Raw genomic sequence first — 20960 nt, forward strand, 5'->3', positions numbered from 1 at the left:
TGTTTCATTTTTAATTTCTCAAAGAACAATATGAGGAATTTCATAACTTTCTTCTTTTCTAATAAATGTACTTTGTGTTAAAAAATTATATATCCCTAGAACAAGACAGTCATCTGATAAATGATTAGAAATAAAAATTTATAAATTAGCAGTTTATAAAGTGAATTTATCAAAATCAGTAACTTTCCCATTTACAATGAGCTAAACACAATACAGAAGATAATATTCATAAAATAGCTAAAAGATTACTCAGAATAAATGTAACAATAAAGTAAAATAAAACAATAAAAGAAAATCTGAAAACACTGCTGAAAGATATAAAAAAGGATCTAAATAATGCAGAAAGTATGTACCTGTCCTTGGATAAGAAGACTCAGTATTTTCAAAGTATCAATTCTTTCAAGACTGATGTATAAAACTTAACATCCCTCCAAAATGACAAGAGGCTATTTCTGGGAACCAATACAAGCTGATTATAATCTTACTTGGAAAAAACACACTAGCGTAGCCAAAAAATTATGAAGAAGAGGAAAGGTGGGGACAATAAAGCTCACCAATTATTAAAACATTATATGGCTATAGCAACTGAGAGTTTGGTAGTGGCACACAGTTACACAGATGGGCTAATGAAACAAAAAAAGATAAAAAAAAAAAAACCCAAACACACAAGGTTTTAGTATAATAACATAGGCTGCATTTCAAATATAGTAATACAGGTTGTATTTTATTATTTAAGAATGTTGAATGTCACAAATTTAATGACAAAATAGAAATAGTCAACTGGGAAAAAATATTTTCAACACATATACACAAGAATTATTTCCCTTAACACAGAAAGAATATTTATAAATCAACATGGAAGAAAACTAATAGTCTAAGAGTGGGTAACAATATGAATAGTTTAAAAGAAAACAGAAATTACTTTTAACATATGAAAAGACAGTCAACCTTATTAGTAACTTAAAAAATGCAAATTAAAATAGCAACAAAAATATCATTTTTCATCTTACAAATTAGCAAAGCTCATAAAGTTTGGTAACATAAAATGTTGGAGAAGATGTAAGAGACAACTCCCAAAAATCTCTGAAATCTTTAAAATCTCACAGAATCAAAAAAGGTATGCATCCTTTAATCTACTTTACTTCAGGTAGCAATACAGACAAAGATGTAAATACCAGAAACCTCCAAACTCGTAGAAGCAAAAACCCGGAAATAGTATCAACATTCATTATAAGAGGGCTGGTTTTAAAAAGTACAATATATCCTTATGATGAAATAATCCAGTTACTAAAATGAAAAAAGTGACTTTATGTGGGCTCATATGGAATATTTCCAAGACAAGTTAATATAACAAGAGAATATATCAAATTGAAAAGGTACATGTGGTATGTTCTGTTGGTGTATAAACAGGCAGGGAGTCTAAGGTGCATATACAGATTATCTCTGAATAGTTCTGTAAGAAATTACTCATAGTAGTTTTCTTTAAGGAATAGGACTTACTTTTCACTGCATAGAATGTATGCTCTTTAATGTACAAGTAAATAGTATATTCAAATTAGAGAATAACATGTCCTCAACAGTAGTCTATTCTCCAACTGTCTCTTACTTCAATTTATCTGCAACAATGGGTTTAATTAAATTTTAAAGTTTTATACAGAAGACCTTAGTATGATTCTCTATATCTTAAAAAACTAAACAAAGGTAGCTTAGCTTATAGTAAATCATATGAAATTTTGACGCATAAAATCAGTAAATTTGCAGTCTCATTTAAATTGTACTGTGTGAGCCGAAAGATCAGTGGCTACTCCACTTAGCATTGTGGCAAATCACCTATCTTCTCTGCCAGGACTCACTACATTTTCTATAAAATAGGGAAGACAGCATAACCTCCCTCAAAAATGCTGACAGTTTTAAATAGAATAACATGTTCACAGAACTTAGCAAAACACCTGACACACAGTTAAGCAAACATAAACATCAGATACTATTACAAAAGCAACAGCACAACAGCCTCATCATTGCCACTCTTGCCGCTGTTACCACCACCTCTGCCAACACTGCAGAGGCATTTCATCCAGGCCTCCACAATTTACTTTGTAGAACATGTTAAAATTAAAACATCTGATATCTAAAATTTGATAATACCACAAAATACCGTATCATTCACAATGTAGTATTTATCAGCTACATAAAGGTTTTTAAGAAGTTGACAGTTCCCTAATAAGGGGAATAATCTTCGATTCCCTTAAATGCTCTCAGATGACTTGAAAAATCAATGTTTACATTTATTAGAAATCCAGCATAGAAAACTTTTATAAGAAAATCACTTTTTCCCTTTGCAGTAATCAGCAATACCACAATGAGAAATGAAGAACCAGCATATCAGAACTTACCTAAGGGATGATCAGCATAATCCGGTCTTTGAATATAACTTGGAACTGGCCTTGTTGGCATCTAAAAATATTGAAAAGATTATTAAAACCTAGTCACTAGTAAAGAAAATAAAACTGGGAAAATTAAAAACTCAATAAAATGTTTTTAAATGAAAAAAGTTTTAAATGCCATATTAAGTATTAAAGCAGATCTCTATTTCATTAAAATTAAGCCTTATATTCCTAGAGCAAAATCACCCATTATTTAGGAGGCTTAAAAGAAAGAAGAATAATCAAGGCCTTTGATGACTAGATTAGCTTAGATTAGCTGTAGACTACAAAGTACTAGTGTTGTACCAAAAGCACTGGCAAGCTGACAACAACAATAAAATATATCACCATATTTCTAGTCATTATCTCTAGGAAGGAGAATTAAAGAGACTGTCTTAGGAATTTAATATATTTCTAAAATTTTAAAAGGGAAAAGGAAGTCATCAGTAAAGAGGATTTAAATATTTAAGGATAAGAATCAAATTTCAACTTAATTGAATTCCTACTAAAACTTTTTCACACTGGAAAGGACAGAAGTGGCTCCAAAGACAGTTATCAAGGTACAAATGCTACTATATTTTAAAAATTTAGAATATATACTAACTCATGCCAGAAAGAAAATAACTACTACACTTTACACTACTGTTTTAAAAAGTAATAGTTTTATTCTTTTCATTGAAAAAGTTCTCCACTTCTTCCATGATTGTTAATTATTCCAACTAGCTTCCAAACAATGCACCATTAAGAGCTAGAGTGCAAGTTCCTTTATAAAAGTAATCCTGTTCCATGATTCACTATTGGTATATAAATTACAAGAATTACTTGCTGTAAACTCAAAATTGTTTTTTAAAAAATGCTAAGTTCTTATTACATTATTTACTTACCAGTGGATAATGTGGTCTAAGTTTACCAGTGTATCGATAACCTGCCCATGGGTCAGTGTTAATATCACCTTCGACAGTCCAGGAAGACACTTCTCGCTTTGCCTTTTCATCTTCTGGGGAACAGATAAATGAAAAGATATGAAGGGAACCAAAAGAAGAGAATGGAATGCTTCAGTGACTAAGCAGTACACTATTCTCTCCAGTTTAAAATTAAATCCACCCCAGGTGCAAGAATCCAGCACATTCCCACCCTAATCTAACAAAGCTACTATTTTATGTCTAGCATGTTCACAATCCTTACAATCTCTCAGATGTCTAAATGTCTAAATCAGATGTCTAAATCCTTCTAAATGTCTTAGAAGAAAAAACATAATTGGAATAGCTCATAGCTCAATGTTAAATGTGTTCTCTCTTCAATTTATATGAAGTTCATTTTAAAATATGAATTCCACTTTCCCAGGTGGAATTATATGTAATAAATGAATGCCAAGAGGAGATCCCAAATTACGTCAAAGCAAACTTAAAATCAAAAATAATTTCCTAGTTAGCCAATGAGTGTCTTTTAAATCCTTATCTCAAACTGCTTTAAGTTTTTTGAATACCTTTTGCCTGTTTTAAGAAGGGAATACGAGGAGAGAAAGGGAAAAGAGAGAAAGCAATCTGTTGAAAGTTACTGAAAATTCAGAGAAAAATGTTATCACAGGACTGAGGATACAGTTCAGCCACATAAGCACCTGCTTGGCAAGTGAAAGATATTGAGTTCAATTCCTGGTACCACAAGAAAATGTAATCACATGCATACCATTATGTAAGTTATTAATACATAATAACTGTGTTTAATGAAATGCATTAAATGCAAAAAACTAAAAATTTTTTTTAGAGAGAGTAGGCCCTCTGTGGTACAATTTCAGCATACAAGTCACACCTATTCCTTACAAGTACATCCTAAGCCAAGTACAGATCCACAAACTTCCCAGTGCACATAGTTCTGCTCTTGATGACTTCGAAGTAATTTTAGACATACATGAGAAAAGTAACACTCTTTTAACGTATTCAAAATATGGAATGATATGTGAAGTCTTGGGTTCAATCCTTAGCATGACCAAAGTAGAGAGAAAAAAGGAGGGGGCCCGTGGGAAGGGGAGGGAGAAATGAGGAAAAAGAGGGAGTGGCTGTCTAGATGAAATCATATAATTTTAAACTAGAAAGGCTATTACAGAAAATTTAATTCCCTTATTTTACAGATGAGGAAACTGAGGTAATATGAATCACAGTCAGTGATTCAAGAATGCCAGTTCCCAATCCAATGAACTTGTGCACATCTCCAGATCAAAAGGTCACTGAAGCACACAGCTGACAAAGAATGCAAAAACAGAGCCAATCTATTACTTTGGAAGATAATACATTTATACCATCGTATAAATAAAAGAAAAAAGGAGGTGGTGTTGAAGAAAGGGAAAGGAGGGAGGAAAAAAACAAGTTATAATATGTACATGTACAGGTACAAATTCTCTATGATGAATGTGATCATTACATATACCTAAAACGTACCAGTAAGGGCCAGTGGCATAAATGCCTGCTTGGCAAGCACAAGGTTGTGAGTTTGAGCCCTGGTACCAAACAACAACATAACATAGCATAGCATAACATAGCATAGGCATAGCATAGCATAGCATAGCATAGCATAACATAACATGTGCCAATAAAACTACTAACCGAAAAAATAAGGAAATTCTACTATGTTACTGAATTTTAAATATCCTTTTCCCCTCTGTAGTTCAAGAAAATCACTGTGAATGTTAATGTCAATACAAAAACTCTTTTATCATCCTAGGACAAAAATGGACTACATTCCCTGCCACTAGGATCAAACAAAGAAAATTGTTCAAAATGCCTACTCTGGCTGTGAATCATATGATATAATTCTGCCTTAAACACAAATTTTAAGAATAATTTTCTCCTGAAATCTAGGGCAGAAAAGCTATCAAGATTCAGATTTTTTTGTTTTAACATATGCCTGGGAAGGAGGCAGGGAGACAGAAAACATGTAAAATCTTTCAAGGCTGTTGATCTACATTCCTTCCCTCCCATAATCTATTTTCAAAAGAGAATTGAAAGCAGACATGGAACAAACAACAATAGCCCCAAAGCTATCTACACAAAGCTGCAATACTGAACAAGGTCTTCTCTAATCTTTAAATATAATTTACTTACGGACAATCTACACTTGAAAAGTGAGCCCTAAATGCTAGACATATATGAAAGGCATCCAATATATCTGAACTAAGCTGAGGCTGGTAGCAAAACTGCATTAATAACTGATCTTTTTAAATAACTGTGAAAGCATGGGACATTACAAGAAAGCATCTGTAAGCTACCTTTCGTATACCACAACACAATAGGCCCAGGTTAGATACAGGTCATGCCCAAAAGCCGGAATTCCTCTGACATTGATTCACGCAAGGTTTGGCTCAAAGTATCTTGCATGTAGCTTTATTCTTTAACACCTTCCTCTAGTCATGTAAGGTAACCACACATGTCTAAACCTGGCCTGGGACAGGATTATCTGAATAATGAGATTCTTCTTTAACGTTTTAAGGTCATATTTTTGGCTAGTCAAAAGATACGTCAAATTCTTCCATCTTTTACTTCAGGAAAAAAGAAAAACCACTTTATAAGTAACATATTAACTGGTACAGAATACAATGGTCTTGAGACTGGAAGTACTACAACACTCAGATCAGATTAAAAGCAAACTACTTATGCATACTCTGCTGAAAGATCCACTATAAAATAGACGCACCCAAACATATACGTGTTTTTAATTAAGGACTTTATGCTCTGATTAGTCTTCTTCACTATAATATATAAATTCAATTCCTAAGTCATTTAGTTAACTGATACTTGAAAATTTCCCAAAGTCTATGCAAAATGTTAAGCTTCCAAAATTAAGAAAACTCCAGGCCCAGATTTTTTACTATTAAACTCCACCAAACATTTAAGGAAGAACTAATAAAAATACTGTCTCTTCCAGACAAAAGAGGAAGTATTTTCCAATTTTATTTTATGAAACTAGAATTGCTCCAGTATTAAAACCAAAAACATTAAAAGCAAATTATGGACCAATAGCCCAAATGAACATAAATATACATCAGGTATTTCAGTCAGTGATCAATATACGCTACATTAAAAAAAAAGACTGAAGATATCACCTTCATGGTGAGAACTGCTTGCTATGTCATGACACTATTGTCTCTTAGAACAAAGTACCATCTCTTTAATATGGTCAACTTCCTTCCTAGCCCAACACTCTTTCCCTAATGCTTTTCTCAAAACTCTTCTAGGCCAGGGATTTAACTCAGCGATATAGGCACCTGCCTTGCAACCGCACACTCGTGAGTTCAATCCCCAGCCAAAAGCAAAAAACTCTTCTAACAGAGATTGCCCTTCCTCCTCACAGCACCTTTCTCTATGACTGTCCTCAGAACACTGTACTTTGAGACAGTTTGTTAGAATGTGAAAGATACAGGCCTGGCCAGCTGAGAGCTCTCCCTAACCAACAGGACTCAAAGAAATTAAGGACTTTGGCTTAAGCAATGAAGAAAATCAACCCCCAAAAGATCCACAAGAACACCACCTAAAAGATGGCACCACACTACGCACCACAAGTATAAGTAAACTCCAAATCAGTAGGTCCAATGCTGCAATAATTACACATTTTTACATAAAGAAAACTTCCTATTTAATTTCCTTGTCATGTAAGTAAAAATAGTTATTTCTACCCTTAGAAATTCAGTACTTGCAAAACAAGTACACTTTGGGGAATTGGCAAACTTAACAGTCCTAAGTTCTTTCACTAATATTTTGTTCAACTTCTGCTCCTTACACTTCCCTATGCTGTAATTTCAGTTAAAAAACTAACTGGCTCGGAATTCTGCAAAACACCTATCACTTTAGAAGGAAGCAATGTACAGATGAATAACATTACACGACTTAATTTAAATTTACCTCCGTACTTTGATGTGAGGTGAAAATCACAACCATCAACCCATCTTTATGCTTTTACAAACTTCTGCTTACTTACTCGCCATCTTCACTCTAACCTTATCTTCCCCATAATAGCACACCAGGTTCATTAAGGGTAGACATCATTTTATAAAGTATGATCACAGAAAATATCTTTTTAAAATTTTTATTTCTTGACATTATGACTTTTTTGAGAGACAATCTAACAAAACTTCTTAAATCAAATAACGCCTAAAAAAATACCAACAGATCAGTACAAGAGACCAAGATTCGTAAGTTAAAACAAAGACCTTATAGAAATAATGCTGTGCTGCCTGCCAAGTCTTCATCCATCAAGGTGGCAATGACATAACAGCACCTATCAATGTCTAGGTCACTGTGATGAGCCATCGTAAGATAGCTACGCTAACAACACGAACTTACAGGAGGAGCAGTAGCAATAGCTAAGAAGCATGGTGTCATACAAAGTAATTTCAAAAAAGAAAATTAAATATTAGACTACGGACAAAAACATTACGATACCAAAAGGTAAAGTACAGCCATCCCTCAGTAGCCCGGTTTCAAGATCTTCCTAGGATGCTCCATTTCCTTTTATAAAATAGCATGTATCTGTACATTACCTATGCATATCTTCTCCACGTACTTTAAATCATCTCCAGATTATTTCTAATATTTAATACAATATAAAAGCTATGTAAATGGTTGCATACTATACATATTCACTAAAGATGCAAAATTTTTTCAATATGTTTGACATAGTTATTTAAATCCATAGATGCATGTATATGGAGCCTGAGGACACAGAAGGTTGACTATAATTTGAGGAAAAACATATAAATTAAAAACTAAACAATTGGGGCTGGGGATTTAGCTCAGCAGCGCAAGTGCTTGCCTTGGAAGTGTGTGGTTGTGAGTCCAATCCCCAGTACCAAAAAAATAAAATAAACAATAAAAGGGATTTAGCTACCTGAAGTCAAAGAACTCATCCATTCTCTGCCTACATGAAAATATTTCTGGCAAAGACACTATCAGTTGTACGTCATGCCAGACCCATCTTGCTAGCAAAGATCTCAGATTTTAATGTTAAATACCTGAAAAAACACAACAAACATATTATTAAGAATAAAAATAGCTTTCAGGTATTAGTCCTTTGAGAAGTAGCTGGCATAAACTTTTTTTTCCCCATTCCATGAGTTGTCTTTTCACTTTGTTGGTGATTTCTCTTGCTGTGCAAAAGCTTTTTAATAAAATGAGATCCCAGTTGTTCTTTGTGATAGTTCCTGTGCAATCAAGGTTTTGTTCATAAAGTCTTTGCCTATGCAAATGTCTTTCAGAGTTCTACCTATCCTATGTTCCAGCAGATTTAGTATTTAATATTTAGATTGTCTATCCATTTTTATTATAGTTTAGTGCATGGTGATAGATCTTGGTCTAGTTTTAGAGTTCGGCATGTAGAAAGCCAGTTTTTCCAGCAACACTTATTAAAAAGGCTATCTTTCTTCCAGTGAATGTGGGCTCTTTGCCAAAGATCAAATGGCCAGACGATTTTGGAGCTGTTTCTGCATCTGGTAGTCTGTTCCACTGATCCTCAGCTCTGCTTTTTCATCAGTACTATGCTGATTTTTATCACAGTAGCACTGCAGTATAATTTCAAATCAAGGATTGCGGTGTCCCCTGTCTTGTCTTTTTTGCCCAGACATGCTTTTGCTATTCTAAATCTTTTATTTCTAAATGAATTTTAGTATTGTCTTCTCTAGTTCTGTGAGGTATGCTAATGGTATTTTGATTGGGATTGTACTAAATCTGCAAACAGCAATTTTGGGCATATGGCTATTTTCACTATATTGGTTCTTCCTATCCAAGAGTAAGGGATATCTTTCCACTGTCTGCTATCTTCTTTGACCTCTTTTTTTCAGAGTACTGTAGTTTTCAATATAAACATCTTTTACTTCCTTTGTTAGATTGATTCCTATTTTTTTATGCTATTGTGAAGGGTGTTGTTTCCCTAATTTCTTTTTCAGTGAGTTTGCTGTTTGTGTACAAGAATGCTATTGATTTCTGAGTGTTGATTTTGTATCCAGATACTCTACTGAATCTGGTTAACAAATCTCGAAGTCTTTTGGTGGACCTTCTGCAATCTTCTATGAAAGGATCATGAAGAACTGGAATAAAAAAAATTATACACTCCAAATTCAAAGAACCAATCCAAAAATGGGTATCTGACAATATGATGTAAGCTACTGTAAGAGTGTAGACAGTATAGACATTTCTCATAAGAACAAAAATACCAATGGCAAATAAATATATGAAAGAATGTTCAACACATCACTGATCATTCAAGAAATGTGAATTAAAACTACACTGAGATTCCCACTCCAGAAAGAATGGCTATTATCAAGACAACCACTAACAAATGCCGGCAGAGCTATGAGAAAACAGGAACCATTCTCCACGGTTGGTGGGAGTGTAGACTAGTACAACCACTCAAGAAAATCAGTGTGGAGATTCCTCAGAAAACTAGGCTTAGTGGTCTCAGTTGACCCAGCTTATTCCCCTTCTCATATCTTCCCAGAAGAACTAAAAAGCAACATACCACAGTGATACATGCACACCACATTTATAGCAGCACAGCTTGTAATAGCTAAATCTTAGAAGCAACCCAAATGCTCATCAACCAAGGAATGGATATTTTAAAATGTGTTTTTTATAATGGAATATTATTCAGCCATAAAGAAAGATAAAATTGTGACATTTATAGCTATGGATCTTGAAACCATAAATATAAGTGAAATAAATCACACACATATATAAATTTGGCATTATCTCTCTGGCTTGAGAAACTGAAAATGTGAATAAAAACTTAAATGTACAATATATATCGTGAAACAGGGAGAAACTGTTCAAAAGGAAAAGGGAAATGGTGGGGGGGGAGAAAAAAACGAGAAAAGGAAGATAAAATGAAAACCAAGCTTTGTTAAGGGGGGTAGGAGATTGGCAAAGAGGGGATAGGAATGGGGTGGGGAGGAAACAAGATATTTCATGGACAAATACAAATTCCCTCTAATGACTGGAGTCATTATGTATACCTAAACTGTATCAATAAACTTAAATTTTAAAAAATAGCTTCAGGATCATACTTTGAGATCATTGAAATATACACTTTCAGAACTACAAGAATTTTTGTCTTCCAGTACAAAAGCCACTTCTGTGGACAAATGGTAGAAGGACAAGTGATTTTACTTACTTGCTTTCTTATGTAGTAATTTGTGAGTAGCCCAACTTCCTTTAAAACATTCCTAAAAGACCAAACAAGCAAATTAGTGCCAGACTTTCCTTAATTGGAAACATTCTTAAGGAATGTTATATTTAACATAGTGACTGCAAATTATATTTGTAACACCTGAAATTTAAGGGTCTGCAACTTAAATATCTGGAAAAAGCTTAAGAAATGACACCTATTCATTTCAATTCAAAAATAATCTTCACTTCAAATAAGCAAGTAAAATTTGTCTATACATTAAACAGTTACAGTATTTCAATTTTATCTCACCAAATTATAAAGCATGTGAAAAGACCCATTAGCCAATTTATTAATCATACACTGGAAAAAATTACAAGGAAATATTTAAAAATTCTTCCTTTATGCATAGTACATTCCCAATTAGTGACAATATATTAAGTCATTCATCTAACCAGTTAGCATAATTTCTATGTGCCAGCAGTTGTCAGACAGTAAGCCTGGCAAAGGGAGACTGTGTGGAAATTGGCCACTACCGCCCACACCCAAGCCGAGTTCCGAAGTCATGGCAAGGTTTCGGTATTGCTGACTGACTGATCAAAGTGGATAGCTAGAAAGACAGGACTTCTCACTTAGAAAACTGTGTTCATGTAACATATTTAAATTACCAGTAATAAGTAACAAACTGTGAAATTTCAATAATAAATTGAATTCAATTAGGAATTGAAGTAATCAGAAAAATATTCAAGTAGTCATAGATCTTATTTATACTTTGAGTTTTATCACCTTTGTTTCAAAGAGTTCCACTCCTCAAATAAATAACTCAAAATACTAAGAAAACTTACAAATTCCTACAGATTTGTTTGTTTTTGTGGTTTTTTGAGACAAGAGTCTCAATAAGTAACCCAGGCTGGCCTTGAACTCACCAGGAACCTCATATCTGATTTTCCCAAATGCTGGGATTATTAGGTGTGCACCATCATCCCCAGTTTACAAATGTTTAATCTTTGGAAACATACAAGAAGAAACAGATAAGAGAAAATCTAAGGAAAAAACACCCCACAGGAAAAAACATCTCTTAAGATATTAGTAATCAAACTGTATTATAAAAGTGACCTTAAGGCTGCACTACCTTACTGTTCATCCAAGGACCTTTGGACAGTCAGCTTCTTCCTCCTAGGCCAGGATCTTTACTGATTCCCCTTTACTCTCCTGTACTTACTCCAACCTCCCCACATTACAGTTAAGTAAGAAAATGCAAGTCATACCTACACCTTACCATAGTATAACCTACAACCTCAACTGATTTCAAAAGTATAAAAAGGTATCTAAAACATTATAGATCTTTCAGTTTTGAAGTTACAACTCAAAAGTCTGACTTCTGAGCTCAGACTTTTGGGGAAGGTCAAAAGGATGGTCGGCAGAATATTGGCACTTCAAAGACATCCATGTATTTATCTTTTGGAAACTATAAATATGCTATATGACAAGGGAGATTTAAGGTGGTACCACTGAGAAAGATAGATTATTAGCCTGTTTTATTCAGATGGATCAATGGCTCATAAGGGTTCATAAAACGTAGAAGATACAGGCAGAAGTAAAGACACACGTAGTAACAGCAACAAGATCAAAGAGATGTCACATGACTGGACTTGATGATAGAGGAAAGTAGTTATAAATCAAGGAATATGCACAGCCTCTAGAAACTGAGACGGACAAAGAAATGGATCTCCTCTAGGTCCAGATAGGAACACAGATCTATGAACAGTTGTTTTTAGCCCTGACCCCTGTCAAACTTCTAACCCATTAAAATGTAAGAAAATATATTTATGTTGTTTTAAACCACCAAGTTTTGTCATAATTTGTCACAATAGCCACAGAAAACGGAAACAAGAGATAAAAGTAAGAATTTATCCCTGTTGTCAAACTGCAAAAAATGCTCACAACTAGGAAAAAAAAAATCAGTTCTTCCCTACTTCTGTTATAAAAGTCTGGTAGAAAAAGTATTAATGATTCTGCTGCAAAAGAAAGAGAACTAGATCCAACAACTAAAACAGGAAAAAGTGTTTTCAATATTATCACATCTATACAAAAAGACAAGTGTTAAACCACAGTAATAAAGACAACACTAACATTTAACAATTACCAATTACTGAATCTCTGCATTCTTAGTTAATACTCACAAATACCCTATTAGACAAACACCATGATTTTCATTTTATGAATGACAATACTGAAGCACAGATGAGCAATCTGTCACATAACAACAGGACAAGGATTCTGACCCAGTATTACATCACTATGTGTACACACACTGGGATGAGTGTACCCAACTCTTTTCATTACTATCTTCAGGAACAGGCTGCAAACTGTCCAGTCCTTTCACCAGCACCAGCAGGATCTTGCTATATGTCCAACTAAAAACATTCCCCGCCTCCTTGATAGTGACAGTTATGAAACCTAGTCTGGCAAAGTATAAATCCCATTGTTGATTGAGGAATCTAGAAACTTTCTTTTAAAAAAGATAGGCTCCATCAAGAAATCAACCAATGCTGGTAGGGCTATGGGGAAAAAGGAACCCTTCTCCGCTGTTGGTGGGAAAGTAGTCTGGTGCAATCACTGTAGAAATCAGTGTGGAGATTCCTCAAAAGAGTAGGATTAGAGATCTCATTTCACCCAGCTATTCCCCTTCTGGATAACTTCCCAGGAGAATTAAAAACATCACACTACAGCAATATACGTGCAACCATATTTATAGCAGCACAATTTATAATAGCTAAGTCTTAGAAATAACCCAAATACTCATCAACTGAGAAATGGATTAAAAAGATAAGGTATTTTTGTACAATGAAATACTACTCAGCCATAAAGAAGAATGGAACTTCTATAGGTAAATGGATGCAACTTGAGACCATACTCATAAGTGAAATAAATCAGACTCACATGTATAAACATCATATTGTCTCCCTGGTGTAAGCTATTGAAAGAGTAAATAAGGTCTAAAATGTACAATAGATACTGTAAAATGGGAAGAAATTGTTCAAAAGGAAAAAGGAACTATGATGGGTAAAAGGAAAAAGGACAGTAGGAAATGGGAAAAAAAATCAACTCAGTTACATTATCAGTGTTTCTTAGTTCATTAAAAAGGAAGGTTTGTGCCATTATCGATTTGGGGAAATTTTTATACCCTGAGCAACTACTTTAAAGATAACAACATGTAATGTATTAACTATTGTTAGTCTCCTATTGTTCTGTTATAAAATTTTACCTTTTTCCCATAAAATAAAAAAATAAACAAGGTAGGCTCACTTCAAAACCATGTTCTTTTCCTTTCTGCTCCTATTACAACTGATTTATTTAGAGAAAACAGAAGTTTATAAATCAATTTAAATTTAAAAGAGCAACTGCAGAAACCATCAGAGAAGCAAGATAAAAGCACTTAAAATGTTACAAAAAATACGTATCTCTAATTTTTTAATATTACAGGAAAAGAAATCACTGCTTACATTTTACTATGCACAATTTACAGTCCATAACAGGGCAACTCCAAATCTGCATGCTTTTCTAACATATACTCAATTTCTGAATAATAGTTAAAATCTTAGACTTTGATGTCTGATTTTTATCTTTGCTTGGTCACTTATTAGCTAGAGGCAAAAAGCTTGATTAGCTTACCCTTCTTCACCATAAAATAGGGGAAAAAAACCTGTTATGTGTATTCAATGTAGCTCAGTGGTAGAGTACTTGCTTACCATATGTGAAGCCCTGGATTTGATATTCACCATTGCAAAATTAACTACCTAATAATTGGCAACAGAATCCAGCATCTTACAGATGGAAGCAACCATTTAACCACCGAGCTATACTCCCAGCTTTCCATTATATTTAGAAACAATTTAAATTTTCAGTTTGAAAAGATGATACACCTATATACATATTTTCAATGTGTCAATCCTTCCCAAGCTTTTGAACTATGAAAACTTAGGTTCAATCAGAGATGGGTTTACTCACAAGTAAAGGTATAGCAAATAAAAACAGAGGTTTCTGGCCAAAGGACCAAAACAAGGATTTCCAAGAAGCCAGAATGTTTCAAGAAATCCAAATGTCCCCATGAGATTGTTCTGATGCTTATGAGAACAGAACTAATAGACCCAATTTCTGCTTCTGCACTAGGAGAGATCTCAGTAGTTATTGAGAAAGCTTTGAAAGCTGAACTGATATTTGAACCACAGTCCACAGAACTTGGAGGTAAGCAGCCTGCTAAAATGAAACTAACAACACTGCCCAAAGAATTTTTATAAAAATCTGTATCTTATAATACAGTCATGCCTTGGTATTTGGGGATAGTTCCAAAAAGACTTCTACAGATACCAAAATCTGTTGATACTTAAGTCCCTTATAAAATGACACAGCATTTGCATAATCTAAGCACATCTTCACATTTACTTCAAATCATCTCTAAGATTACTATAATAGTTGATAGACTGTATCAACCTGAGAAGTTTAAAAGTTTAAGCAATTCAGCAGGGAGCTGGGTCTTTACTTAAAAACATTCTCAGCCTGTTCAAGAGGAGAGCATAGAGGTGGTATGGGTACTGCATCAGTCTTGAGGGGTTGGCAGCCTGCTTACAATGTTAGGGAGAAAAGATGAAGTGCCCACGCTACTTTGCTCTTGATGCTTTTGCTGTCTTTTGCCGCCCTGAACAGTGCCATTACACAATGCCCTGGAGTCAGCAGGTTACGGTCCGAAACCTCCACAAACTGAGTAATTTTGGGTGTCAGGTATTTTGTCTCAGGATTACTTGTAATTCCTTTTAAAATAATGCTACATAAATACATGTTACCTTGTATAAATAGATGTTATTGCCTGGAAGGTAATAAGACAGAAAAGGGGGGGCTGGGGATTTAGCTCAGCGGCATAACTCAGGCAGTCGTGAGTTCGATCCCCAGTACGGATAAAAAGGAAAAGGACAAAAAAAAAAAACAAAAAAAAAAAAGACAGAAAAAGGCTGCAGATGTTCAATACAGACATAAAAATCATGGTCCTAAATGCATGATATATAAAAAGACAATTAATGTGGCAATTAATTAAGACAATTAAAGGCAATTAATGTGGAAACCTAAGTGCTGTATGTATACAATCCATAAAATGGGAAGAGGCTATATCACAGTACGCTTACATTTCACTTCATTCCTGTTGGTTCAAAAATAGCACAAGTTCACATTTTGGTTTAGAACTTTCTGGAATATTCCTCACCTACTATTAAATCGGTTGAATCTGTGGGTTTACAACTCATAGATAGATACATAGAGACAACTGTACTCATAAGTAAGTTCAGGCAGCATATTTAGGTTCAGTACATCTCAAATGTAGCTCTACTCTATTTGAATGTCAGTAACTTGTTCCAATGAAATAACGGTATGATCCATCCTAAAACTATTTTAAATTTCAATTCATACATTTTATTTGTTTTAAAGAAAAAAACGAAAAAGGGTAGAAATAATGATAATCTCAAAAAAATAAACAGTAAGAAATCACGAGTTGATAAATTACATTTTGTCTTCTTAGAAATAGTTCAAGTTACAAAAGTAAAGTATAAAAAGTGGACATTCAAACAGCATGACTGGAAACAGCTGTTCAACTATCCAACAAAAACCTAGTAATATGGTTATCAATCCTACACACTTAAACATACATGCAGTTATATTCTTTAGAGCTCTTTCTTTCCCTTCCTTTTTTACAATAGCAATTATACATTTTGGGTTTTGTTACTCCTACATTTCTTATTATTTTCAACACTAGACACACAATGTGATACTTATAAATATGGTTTTTTATTTCACTAATGAGGATAGCCACAAGTTGTCTCCATTGGCCTATGAAGGCCTTAAGATCATCCATTTTCATAGCTGAGTAATGTTCCACTGAAAAAAAACCACATCTTTTTTCATCCACTCTGCAGTCGATGAACATCTTGGTTGTCTCCAAGATTTAGCTATTATAAATTCTGCTGCTATGAACATGGGTGTGCATATATGGGTGTGATATGAACTTTTCAGTTTTTCTGGGAAAATACCCTAGAGGGGAATAGCTGGATCAAATGGAACTTCCAACTCTAGTCTTCTGAAAATTCTACACACTGATTTCCATATTGGTTGCACCAGTCTACACTCCCTCCAACAGTGGAGCAGAGTTCCTTTTTCCCACTAAGCCTCACCAAAATTTGTTATCAGTAGAGTTCTTGCTGGCAGCTATTCTTTCCAGAGTGAGATGAAATCTCAATGTTATTTTCATTTGCATTACTCAAATGATCAGTGATGGTGAACAGTTCTTCATATATTTATTTGCCATTTATATATCTTCATCTGAGAATTGTGTGTTCATCTCAGATGCCCATTTTTGGAGAGGGTCTTTGAATTTGGGGGAGGGTGATTTTTTTTTTTAATTCTTTGTTGTTCTGGATATAAGTCCTTTGTCTGAGGGGTTGTTAGCTAAAATTCCTTCCAATTCTGTGGGTTTTCTTTTCACTCTATTGGTGATTTCTTTTGAAATACAGAAAATTTTCAATATGAAACCCGTTGTTGTTTCTTTGAAGTGTTTCCCATGCAGTTTGCATTTTGTTCATGAATTCTCTGCCTACCCCTATGTCTCCAAGACTTCTACCTACCTTGACTTACAGTACATTTAGGTTTCTTGTTTTTATACATTCTGTTTTCATATTTAGGTCTTTGATCCATTTAGACTTCAGTTTTGTGCATGGTGATAGGCATGGATCTACTTTCAGTCTTTGGCATGTAGAGAGCCAGCTTTTTCCAACACCATTTATTAAAGAGGCTATCCTTCTTCCAGTGAACATGTTTGGCCCCTTTGTCAAGTATCAGGTGGCTGAGTGTCTTTGTAGTTGTGCTTGTATCTTCTAATCTGTTCCATTGATCCTCAGGTCTATTTCTTTGCCAGGAACATGCTGATTTTATCACTGTGGCTTTGTAGTATAGTTTCAAGTCAGGAATTGAGATGTCTCCTGCTTTGCCTTTGTTGCCCAGAATTGCCTTTGCTATTCTAGGTTTCTTCTGTTTCCAAATGAATTTTAGGAGTATTTTCTCCAGATCTGTGAGATATATTAATGGTGTTTTGATTGGGATTGCATTAAACCTATATAGCAGTTTTGGGAGTAGGGCCATTTTCACAATGTTGCTTTTTTCTAGCAAAGAGGAAGGAATATCCTTTCATTTCCTGATATCCTCTTCAATCTGCTTTTGTAGCGTAGTAGAATTTTCAGCACATAGGTCTTTTACATTCCTAGTTAGGTTGATTCCTAAGTATTTCATTTTCTTAGATGCTACTGTGAAGAGCAGTATTTCCATAATGTCTGTCTCAGTGAGTTTTTTGTTTTTGTACAGGAAAGCTATTGATTTTTGAGTGCTGACTTTGTATCCAGCTACACTGCTGAATTTGTTTAATACTTCTAGTAGTCTTTTTTTTAAAATCAGTACCAGGGATTGAACTCACAACTGCCTGCTTGCAAGGCAGGTGCTTATGCCACTGAGCTAAATCCCCAGCCCCTACTTGTAGTAGTCTTTTAATGGCATTTTGGGTCTTCTATATAGAGTATCATGTCATCTGCAAATAGTGCTAATTTAACTTCTTCCTTTCCTATCTTTATTCCTTTTATTTCTCTCTCTTGTCTGACTGCCCTGGCTAAGGTTTCCAGAACTATATTGAATAGGATTGGAGATAGTGTCTTGCTCATGATTTTAAAGTGAAAGCTTTCAGCTTTTATCCATTTAGTGTAATGCTGCCGTTGGTTTGTCACAGATGGCCTTTATATAAGATTGACATAGACACCGTGTATTCTGAGTTTCTGAAGGGTTTTTATCATGAACATGTGTTGGACTTTATGGAAAGCTTGTTCTGCATCTATTGAGATGACCATGTGGTTTTTGTTTTCGCCTCTGTTGATGTGGTATACTACATTTATTGATTTACGTATGTCAAACCATTTCTGCATTCATGTAATGCCTCACTTGGTCATGATGTATAAATTTCTTGATGATTTGCTGCATTTTATTTGCCAGTATTTTATTGAGAATCTTTGCATCAATGTTCCTTAATGAGAATGACTTATAATTCTCCTTTTCAGTTGGCTTTTCCCCTGCTTTTAGTCTGAGATTGCACTAATGATTTAGGGATGATTGCTTCCCTTTCAATTTACTTGAAGAGTTCAAGGAATATTGGCATCAAATCATCTCTAAATTTCTGGTAGAATTCAGCTGCGAATTCATCAGGATATGGGCTTTTCTTTGTTGGTAAGTTTTTAATTATGTTTTCAATTTCAATAACTGATATTGTGTTATTCAAAATTGCTAAATCTTCTTGGTTGAGCTTTGGTAGTTCATGTTTCTAGAAATCCGTCCATTTCCTCTGTGTTTTCCACCCTATGTGAGTAGAGATTTTCAAAGTAGGTATTCATGATCTTTCGTATTTCCAAGGAATCCGTAGTAATTTCCCCTTTTCAGTCCTCATTACATGAATTTGGGTTTTTCTTTCTTTCTCGTTGTAAGGTTAGTAGAGGTTTGTCACTTTTGTTTATTCTCTCAAAAAAAAAAGCCAGCTTTTTGATTAATTCTTTGTAATTTTTTAGTTTCAATTGTATTGATTTCTCCTCTAATCTTTACAATGTCCTCTCTAGTATGAGCTTTGGGTTTAACAACTTACTCTTCTTTTTCTAGAAGCTTGAGATGCAGCATTAGGTTATTTGTGCTCATTCTGTTTTTTTTTTTTTTTCACATATTTCATTGCTATATATATCCCTTGTAAGACTGCTTTCATTGCATCACACAGATCATACTATGTTGTTTCCCAATTTTCACTGAATTGTAGGTATTGCTTTATGTCTTCTTTTATTTTATCTGTAGCCCACTGGGTGTTCAAAAGTTTGTTACTTTATTTCTACATATTTATGCACGTTTTGCAACTTCCTTTGCCATTAATTTCAAATTTCATTGTGCTATGGTCAGATATTACGGATGGGATAATTTCAATACCTTTGCAGTTACTTAAGAATGTTTTATGGGATAATATATAATTTATTCTGGAGAATGTGCCATGCGCAGCTGAAAACAATTGGACTTAGTAGAAGTCCAATTGCTCGCAAGCATAATTCAGTTATATTATTTCTTGGCTGACTTTTTATCTAGTTGATAAAAAGTGTGACAAAAAGTGTCACAAAAGTCTTTGCGACAATGGGCTGTTAAGGTCCCCTGTTATTACTGTGTTCTTGTGTATTTGGTTTTTCATCCCCATTAGGATCTGTCTTATGTAGATGAGTTCTCTCGTATTTCATGTATATTTATAATTGCTAGTTTTTCCTCTTAAATTTTTCCATTAACAAGCATGTAGTGACCTTCTTTATCTCTTTTAATCATTTTAGGTTTGAAGTTCATGCTCCCTGCCAATAGAATAGTTACCCCTGCTTTTTTCTGGGTTCCTGTTGCAAGGAACACTATTTTCCATCCTTTGGCTTTGAATCTGTGAGTTTCCTTTTGGGTCAGGTGTGTTTCTTGTATACAGCATATTGTGGGATCATGTTTCCTGATTCCATTTTGTCAATCTATTTCTTTTGGTAGGTGAGTTGAGGCCACGTACATTTATGGATATCACTGATATGTACTGGCTTGACTTTTCCATGTTATGTCCAAGTTGTTTACTTTCTGTTGTTGTTCTGGGTATTGTAGTCATTTTTATCTCTACCTAGTATATCTTTCAATAGTCTTTCTAGGGTTGCTTTGGTGGACATGAATGGCTTCAATTGTTCTTTGTCATGAAAGTATCTTGTTTCTCCATTAAATGTGAATGAAAGTTTTGGGGGGTACATCAGTCTGTGTTGAAAGCTGTTTTCTTTCTGGGCTTGAAATACCTCACTCCGATCTCATCTTGACTTGAGGGTTTGTGCTGAAGAGTCTGCTGTGATTCCAGTGGGCTTTCCTTGATAGGTGAGTTGTGTCTTTTCTCTAACAGCTTTTTAGTATTCTGTATTTGTGCTGTATGTCTGAGATCTTAATTATTATATGTCTGGGTGTAGATTTATGTTGGTTGTGACTGTCTGGAAAATTCTATATGCTTCACTTATCTGCATATCAGATTTTTCCCCATGTTTGGGAAATTTTCTGCTTTTACTCCTGTGACTATTTCAGTTATGTCATTTGCATGGACTCCTGCATCTTCACTGATGCCTATTAATCTTTTACTGTTGCTCTTGGCACCATCTTGAAGCTGCTGGATTGTCATTTCACGCTGCTTTGTTATTTTTAAAAGCTCTATTCTTTCATGATCATTAATTGTGATCCTGTCCTTAAGGTGTGGAATCCTATCCTCAGCTTCATTTAAAT

General features: G+C 34.4%; 1 protein-coding gene across 4 annotated transcripts in view; it reads right to left on the reverse strand.

The window, feature by feature from the left end:
- Metap1 (methionyl aminopeptidase 1) overlaps positions 1–20960 on the reverse strand; it is a 92478-nt gene that overhangs the window by 34682 nt on the left and 36836 nt on the right. For 3 of the 4 annotated variants that reach the window (XM_063247327.1, XM_063247326.1, XM_063247329.1), the window contains exons 2-4: positions 10578–10629; positions 3308–3420; positions 2394–2454 (exon numbers count right to left, since the gene is read on the reverse strand). In XM_063247327.1, coding sequence (XP_063103397.1) covers positions 2394–2454; positions 3308–3420; positions 10578–10629 — 226 coding nt within the window. Of the gene's footprint in view, positions 1–2393; positions 2455–3307; positions 3421–8300; positions 8415–10577; positions 10630–20960 lie in introns of those variants that run through there. The other variant, XM_063247328.1, reaches the window with a different exon arrangement.

The sequence above is a fragment of the Cavia porcellus genome, unplaced genomic scaffold (assembly GCF_034190915.1).
Source record: "Cavia porcellus strain 051 isolate PalLab524CR breed Dunkin Hartley unplaced genomic scaffold, mCavPor4.1 scaffold_4, whole genome shotgun sequence".
Classification (NCBI taxonomy): domain Eukaryota; kingdom Metazoa; phylum Chordata; class Mammalia; order Rodentia; family Caviidae; genus Cavia; species Cavia porcellus.